The 9,040-nt window shown below is 35.6% G+C and overlaps 1 protein-coding gene across 1 annotated transcript; it reads right to left on the reverse strand.

The window, feature by feature from the left end:
* Positions 1-3,542: 3,542 nt before the first annotated feature.
* Positions 3,543-8,201, reverse strand: KBTBD3 (kelch repeat and BTB domain containing 3). Its single transcript, XM_009952952.2, has 2 exons — positions 7,978-8,201; positions 3,543-5,163 (listed from the first exon to the last, which is right to left on the reverse strand). The coding sequence occupies exons 1-2, from the start codon at positions 8,199-8,201 to the stop codon at positions 3,543-3,545; spliced, it is 1,845 nt and encodes a 614-aa protein (XP_009951254.2).
* Between the last annotated feature and the right edge of the window lie 839 nt (positions 8,202-9,040).

The raw sequence follows: 9,040 nt of genomic DNA on the forward strand, positions 1-9,040 counted from the left end.
TATAGAAAATAAATTCATTAGTACATAAATAATAGAGTAATCATCAGGTCTGTGCAAACATAATCAATATAAACACCTGAATAATTGATAGTTATTATAACAACTAAACCAGTAGGATAACATTACCAAAGTGCCATAATGTTTTGATAGCATTCTTTAAAAATTAAATTACCCAATATAATCATTACTGGATATTAAAATCCCACATACAATATTTATTATCTTCATGTATATTATACTGGTCATGCTTATAATGTGTTCTGTGACACAGAATAGAATACTATTAGAAATGTTTTGGTTATATTGTTTAAGTGCAAATAGTAGATTATGACTTCACATGCAATTTGTATGTTTTAAACGTCATACTATATTTCAGTGAGAACACAGGTAATCATTAATCTAGTCATCGACTATTTTTGAGGCAGATACTTTTTCGTAAAGTACTGTGAACTTTAAAAAGTCAGAAAATGCAGAAAAACTTGCTTTGCACTAATTTTGTGATTTTTTTTTTTTTAAATTGCGTAACAGCTGCGTAAAGTAGACTGAAAAATCTATTTGATCGAGACCTACAGCAGTTACTCATGCAGGTAATCCATATTCTTCTGAGTAGTATAGTTGACTTGGCTGAGATTTCTTACATCATTAGCGATTAATCACAACATTTGGAACATAGGCCCTTAATTCCATCAAAAAGCCTTTTTAACCGTAACTTTCTAACACAGGTTCTCCTGTGCTCAATTCTGCTATCAGATTTTAACTCTGTATGTGGAATTGTGGCAAATGACCTTTTTTCCTCGTCGAGAGTTGTAATACAGGCTTACCTACATAACTGAAGGAAATTAGTACTATTTCACAGTAACTTTTCTGTAAGCAATGGTATAAAGTAACTGACACTACTGCATCATTTCCTGATCACTGAGTAAGAGAGCTCAACTCCATTTGAAATCCATGAATGATTTGTCAAACTGGGAACTGACAGTAGTTCCTGTGCAAATGTGGCGTAAAATATTAAAGAAGCATGTCTCTTTTCCAAATTATGCTTCAGTTTTCACTATATGTACGGAGTAGTTGACCACATATGTCATTTTTTCTCTCTGATGTCATATGCCAGAGGCTTATACATATAGCAAGTAGCTGGATGGAACACTGCCAAAAAAAAATTTGCTGTAAGGAAAAACTTAGAGGAAAGAGCATCACCTGAATCACTGACTGACTCACTTGCTGGTTATGTGACCCAGCAACTTGGTCATGACAGTGACAATTAAAAAAACCTCGCAGTTCTCTAGTCTCTTCCAACTTGCATAGCTATTTATACCCATGTACTATGGGCATAATATGTTCCTTTTCTCATTGCATAAATTGCATACTCAGGTATAAAAACAACACAGAAACACAAGCAAAGGAGAATCAGGCCTTCTATTCCAAAGAAGTGACAAGTTGCAATAATTAATTCTCTATGCTACCTTGAGTAGCTTTACTAATGCTAAAGCTATTGTTCTTTTATATGTCTATTTTTCTCCTATTGTTTCAGTAAGCGGGAATAGTATTCTCCTTCTCTCCTAAACTATTCAATACATTTGCTTTGCACTAACAAAAAGCCATTGTGTTCCAATATAAAAATGCTTGCATTTCAGTATGGTGATTGTAAAGGTTACTACCTAAGTGCAGCTGTAATACAATTTGGAGACTCACTATGAAAAGAGCAAAATAAGCGTGGAAGTTGCCTGCAATACCCTAACAACAAGCTATTTACTTCTACAGAACTGACACGCATCTTAATACAAATAAATTATTGAGTGGGAGGGTTCCACTCCATTAATATGTTCTCCAAATGTGCATCATTTTAATTCACATCCTTATGAAGATATTTGTGATGAATGTTATCTAAATTTATAAAGGTATCTGATAACAAATTATAGAGTCAATCGCAGAACTGAAACTTTCCATTGTTTACTGTTTAAAACGTAAGTATGTTGCTAAGCAATATTAAGCTTTAAGCATTAATATTGAGCTTGAGTTTTGCAAAAAGTACATGCAGTAGTGATGTGGTAATGGACTTACCGCAGTCGTCTCAAGCCATATGAAAGATGTAGACGCCTCACTAAATTTTCTTCATTTTTAAACTGTTTGGAAAAGATTTGCTTAGATGTTTAGAACCATTCTGTCTGGCATAAGACAACCCTTACTGCTTAAATGATACTTACATGGAACGTAAGGACTCCCAATATCTTATTCAAATAGCTGGTAAGAAAGAAAATTCTCAGGCTGTGGAAGATTACAAATGAATTTATGAAACCTAGCTAATTTCCATGTCCTTCTGTCAGACACAGGTCCCACTTTGTATGCATGAGATCAAATTTACTTCACAATGTATGCCTAGACTAATACTAATATTACAAGTCCATTACAATTTTAACATTATAACAGATGACTACTGAAAGTTTATCAAGCAATGTATTGTGTAGTGTTTACCATGTAATATTTTAACACATAAAATTACCATGAAGTACAAGATAAAGTGTTTTAGTTCATTTAAACCACTACAGAAATTTAAAAATTGAATTCTTTCACATCAGAAATACTATTTACTTTGACTTTAAATACAGGGATTTATTTTTGTAACTTTGTATTTGGTATGTGACAAGATACGACCTTTTCCCGTAGTTAACTGAAGCAACAACTAACCTTTATTTTACAGCTTGCTGCTGTAAGCAGCCTAGTGGCTGCTTTGTAGGTAGCACTGGAGACTTCAGAGATGGAAGACTTCTGTTAGAAAACATCCTGAAGTGTTTTTTCTTTAGTTAACAGCATGACTGAAGCAAAGATACCACATGAACCATCCATCCTGTAGAAATCTTGCCCACACCGTGATGTTATCAAAGTTTATCTTGCCACAGATAATGGGATGAAAACAAAAAAGTTCAGCTACTACTAAGGCACAAGGATGGAGAAAAACTGGTAAAACTGAAGAGCTCCAGTAAGATGGTAGGAGTTACCAGTCTCTTCAAGTTAGACACCTGGTTTTAATGCTGTGAAGGTCACTTTGGCTTTTGCCCTTGCTAAGGTCATTCTAGTAAGATAAAGCTGACAATGAATTCCTCTTACAGGTTTATGAATATAAAAACCTAAACAACACTAATTTAGATTTCTTTTAAACTTCAGTTACATAGGGAAAACAGTATCACAGTCAGTTTTCTCACTCAGCAATTTGTCTACTGGGACAAATGTGTCAACTGTGAGTATTACAGAAATGGCACATATTACACAATGAATTCCTCATGACTAAGCTTTTTTGAAAAGTAATCGTTTTGCAAATTATTCACATAATTACAGAGAAGACTTGCATATAAAATTAAGTAATACTTTCTGTATAATGACTATCGTATGACAGTTTAATGGACTCTTCCAAAAGCAGTTCTATAGCATACAATTTAAACTGAAGATTTAAACAAAACAGTACATATTTTCCCATCTGTAAATTAATGCCTAAAAATCTGTTCTAAAACTTGTGCATTTAAATAGATTCATGTGACTCAGGAGTTTCAAAATTCTCCAGAGCAAATTGTCAGTACAGATGACCATGGGTCCCTGTATTTATTAAACTGAATGACCTGACAGTAAAACTCAGTTAAGGCTCTTGGCATTGGTGAAACTTCTTCCCACTCAGACCTACTACTGTGGTAGACTTGAACTTCATCCGTGATTTCTTCTGGAGCATAATCACCACCTAATATATAAATTTTGTCTTCTGTCCCAACTGCCCCTGCATTAAAGCCAGCACATTCAAAAGATCCTTCCCCTTTCCACACACAGGTTTCTGGGCAAAAACTGTAGACCTTGTAGGTGGAGAGATCACATATGTACAACGTACAGTTCACTGGAACTGCTTTGATTAAAGTTGCATGGAAAAACTGCCCAAATTCTGCTACAAGCTCAGACCACTGATCAGTCACAGCATTATACTTAAAGAAACAGTCAAGAGATGGATTAAAGGCATCAGTAATCTCTACTTCTGAGCCAAGGACGTAAATTACGTTCTGACATGCACTTGCTTCTGGATAGTAGATACCTCTGGGTAATTGGCTTACAGATTTCCAGTCTTTGGAAAGAGGATTATAGGATTCTACATCCAAAAGACTTCGGGTTTCTTGAGCTCCTCTGGTCTTCCCACCTATTACAAAGAGCTGATTTAAGGTTACAACAGATGTGTGCATTGTCCTTGGTTTTTTCATAGCTGACACTATGGAGAATTCATTGCTGACTGGACAGTAGCACCAGGTTTGGTCAGTGGCATCATGAAACGGTTCAGCAATATGAAGCCTGACAGTCCTATAACAATTCCCTTTGCATCCTCCAGTTATAAATATTTTTTCTCCATAGCTAGATAAACTTGACCCTGGAAGATCAATCATGTGCGTATGTGGTAGTTCCTTCCATTTATCTGTTTTGATATTGTAGCAGAATGTATGTCTGTTTTCTCCATCTTCATCAGTTTTATGAACAAATATATATTTTTCTGTTGTTGAAGGACGTGCATCTGGAAACAGTCCACTAAAGTTTTGCACACTTTTAACTGCATCATTGATTATTACTGAGCAATTAGCACTCTTAAGTAAGTGTTCTTCAGAATGTAGAAAGTCCTGCAAAGTCTTTTCAGGTAACTGGTGTAGTCTCACTTTTTTCATCAAATTAGGCAGATATTTCTGTCGTGTTTCTAAGTTGTGTTTGGTCCATTGAAGGACAGCTTTCAACACTGATTCTTCCTCAGGGACATTTAGTTCATCAGCCTCGAGACATTTTTGTAATATCTCAAAATTCATCTCCAAAAAATCACTTGATCTGAGCAGCAAGGAAAAGTGGTGCTGTACAAAATCTAGCGCATGATCAAATAAGCGGACGGAACCATAACTTTCTGATAGAGACAGCAACTGTAAGCAATTCACAAGATCAATACTTTTTATTAGAAAGTCACTGCAAGCTTTGGAAAGGAGTGAAACTTGAAGAAATGATGACAGTTGGAAGAGCATTTCCACATTATCGTTTGTTATCTCTGTTTTTCCTGTGTAAGCGTAATCAAGAAAAGCTTTCACTGCCTTGGGTGATAGATTACTAATAGTAACATTGCCATCATCTCGTTCTTTCATATTAACTTCAAACATGGCTCTGTGGACAAAATATAGAAGATATACACACAAATTAAAGATCTAGCAAACAGCAGAGAACACTGATGTGAGAAGAAAGAGACAATCAGGGGTGTATAATAAGGTGGGCAGGCTGTATCGCTCTAAAATGTGGAGGTTCTCATACGTAAGAACAATGCATTTGCTTGATATGGTTGAAGAACAAAGGAATGGTGATAAGAACATACTCAAAGTGATAGCTCACAAAAATGATAGCAGCACCTGTGTTTTGCATGGATTTTCACTGACAGCAATGAAGTCTGCAGCTCTCAATGTGAGAGAAAATGTGAAATTGTTCAGGGTAGCATCAGTTTCAACAGCTTGAGAAAGAAAGGCCGATTTAAAAAATATGTAGTAAAAAGGCCCATGATTTAGGTCACGCACTGTGGATGAATACAGAAAATTAAGCGACAAAAGGCCTTCCAAATTGCAAGCTGAACAAATGGCAGGATGGATGATGGGTGCATTCCTCAGTAATAAAAGTAGGTGAGGGGTAAAAGAGGAGAAAAAACACGAGGAAACTTAATTCTTGCTTTAGAGTTGGCAGATAGATGTATGGGTACAGGCAGATATCAGAAAAAAAAATGAGGTTTTGACATAGGATTGTATGACACAATGAAACTTGCACATACAATGTGCAGAAAGTAGATTATGACTGGATACAAAGATGATTGAAATTGTGGAACAAACTATTGATCAGTAGATTTGTGCAAATTTTATTACAAATTTGACTACTTTATTACTAAATATGTAATAACATTTAAGTATTTCACACAATCTAACATGGCAAGATAAAATAATTATAGTTTTTCAAGCCAGGAAGTGCTGGCAACAGAATAGTGCTGCAACATCACTTGCCCTACCCTCCCAGAGCCTAAGCATCAGGCTGTGATAGCAACGGCTTCTGAAGTTGACAGAAGATGATAGTGGAGAAAGATGTAGATAAATCATCAAATGCTAAGTATATAACCTGGATTATTAATATATCATTGATATTTCCTATTTAAAAAAGTATGATATCATAGTGAAGTTATACAATTAGTATCTGTATAGTATGTGATTTTTAAAATCCCATGCTTTTATGAAGCCAAAGAGAAAAAAAAAAACAATCACTGTGTGTAGCATACTCTTTGGGAAGTGACTATCAGGTAAAGCAGGAATTTGTCTGACCTCCTGAACAAGAACATAAAATTACAATACGACACTTACGTTCCAAAGACCTTTCTGCATATTAAATGACGATCCTTAGAATCCTTTCATCATTAACCCAAGAGCTACGATACAAATCTCTAAATTACAGAGTAAAATAGCAACTGAACAATACTGATAGAAGGAAAGCGATCTAGGCAAAGGGTTTGATTCTGAACGCTAACAAGTAGAGAGCAAAACGTTGCTGAATCTTTGGTTTACACAATGAAACAAAAACTAAGAGAAGTCCAAAGGCCCAGGAAGACAAAAGGTGTTTCATTTTACAGTTTATCTAGTGGACCCAGGTACTTTTCATTCCCTGAAGGTAATAAATGGGCCTTGCATTCCAGGACAACTTATGAATATGATGGCTGCTGTTATCAACTGTTGCACACAGGGAGAGATCTCTCCTGGCAAATTTTAACCTGAAGAGCCTGTAGGTAGTGAAAAGGACAATACGTTACCACGTGCATAACTTCAGTTCCAAAAATTACCACTGGAAGCTATTTCATCCTACTATTCCTTTCTACCAGAGCATCTCTGTGCTGTCAAGCAGAAACACTTGAAATGCAAGTAATTCTGTGTGTCAGAGAAAAAACAAATCTGCTGCTACAGTGGGGAAATAGCTTATTTCATCTGCATTTCTTTTTTCAGTAGTCCTAAGAATACATCTAGCCTATATCCTCTGTCATATGTAGCAGACTCCCACAGACCATGGGATGCTCCAGTCCAGTTGAAAATAACAGTTGTCTCCTATGTATTGGCAACTGACTCAAGGTCATTAACTCATTTCCAGGAGCCCATTTTTTTCATTGTTAGAGCATCTTAGCTTTGTGTTTTAGTAAACAGTGTATTTGGAAACAGACCTGCAGTGTGGAATCACAAGTCTGAGCCTTACTAATAAAAAGGTTAGCAAGGCTCTTCATAAATTAATATCCTGTACATGAATGATCTGTCTGTCCCTTGAATGCACAGCTTTAAGCACCAGAAGATCACAGATCCATTTCATGCTGAAAGGCTGAAATGTAGTTTAGAAAAAATCTATGTTTAAATACCTCTGCAGACAAACTACTATACTGACCGCTCATCTTACACAAACAAAATCCAGCCCCATTCTGAAACCATGTACAATTTATCCACAATTGCTCAATACTAGAGGTATTTGTAATCAACCTGTTATGTTTCACAATATAAACGTGTCAAAGTACATACACCGTCACATGCAAAATCAAACAATACCCTTGCGGACCTTCAAGTACAGATACACAACTTGTGTCAATTCTACCTAACAGCAGAACAATGCACTTATGGTTTGACATTTGGATTTCAGAGTGTAAGCTGCTGTGTGAATCTCAAATCCATAGAGTCCTCGTGTCACTTTGGAAAGAGGTGTTTGGGGTATGGTTAGGCATCTAACACTGTAGTTTTGTTTTGGTTCTTTTTTTTTTTTGGTATCCCTAATATGATGTTTGAATGCTTTGCTCAAAACTCCACAGACATATGTAAGTTGTAATGATTTATTTTTTAATTTTTGTAATTGTATTCCTTCCCTCCCTCCCAGAGAACTTGTAATCCATTTCCTGCAAACTCACGTCAAAATTAGGTTTACCTGAAAAAATCACTGCACGCTGCCAGTACACAACGATGACAAGGAATTATTTCATCTTTCACAAGAATTTTGAAGTCAAAAAATATATTTTGTTCTCTGAACTTCTGTAGTACTTTTAGAATTTGTTGTCCATGACCTTCAGCCACTAAGGAATTGATTTTATTTTCAGGAACAGAAATTCCATTGCAAATAGGTCTGCTAATGTAATCCCGTTGATTTGCCATGGTTTCTTCAATCTATTCCTGAAACTGAAATGGAAAAATAAGTAATTGATTCTACAGTCTTACTATTAAAAAAAAAATAAAAATCAATCAATATACTATAAAACAAACAAAACGCCCCAGCATTGAATTTGGTTTGTAAGTCCTATGAACAGTTATAAATTTGTGTTAGAAGTGACTTTTATACTGAATTTAATTTTATAATACTACTACTTATACTTTGCAAAATATATACACATAGCAGACTTTGAAAAGTAAAATATCTGACATATGTCAAAGAACAACTCTACAAATAGTACCCACCTGTAGGTTTTTCAATAAAGTCCACGGGAAGCACACAAGGACTGTGTTAAAATTTTTAATGGTAATTTAAGAGAAATACTAGTCCTAGGCTTACCCTCAAAAAACCCCAAACTTTTACCATTTCATGTGAAATGAAGATGGAAAAGGAAAACTTCGTTACATATTTTTGGATTCCAGAAGGCTCCTTTGTATACTACAAACACCCAAACTCAAAGCAGACCAATGGTCTTTATACAGCTTACAGTGGAAGGGAGATACAGGCTACCAGACTATTTCTAAGTGGATTCCCATTAGGCACTCTGGACTAAAATAAAATACAGACAAACACTGACAGCCTGGCCTAATCACAGGATTGCTAGGGTTTACCAAATACGGTCATTTAGAGGTGGTTTGGTGACAGTGCAACTTTAAGTGTTTAGTCAATTGATGATTTTATCTTGCACCTCTAGCCTTGCTAGGAAGCTGTTTGCTTACAGCTCATGCTGCACACTGTGAGCTTCATTTACAGTGGTGTAAATTAACTGGCTTCAGAACTGATT

This window comes from Leptosomus discolor, chromosome 1, assembly GCF_034619465.1.
Source record: "Leptosomus discolor isolate bLepDis1 chromosome 1, bLepDis1.hap2, whole genome shotgun sequence".
NCBI lineage: Eukaryota > Metazoa > Chordata > Aves > Leptosomiformes > Leptosomidae > Leptosomus > Leptosomus discolor.

Coding starts and splice junctions, on each gene's coding strand:
- KBTBD3 (XM_009952952.2), bottom strand. CDS start 8,201: ATGGCAAATCAACGGGATTACATTAGCAGACCTATTTGCAATGGAATT. Junction 5,164..7,977: donor GCGTGCAGTGATTTTTTCAG/GTAAACCTAATT, acceptor TTTTGTCCACAG/AGCCATGTTTGAAGTTAATA.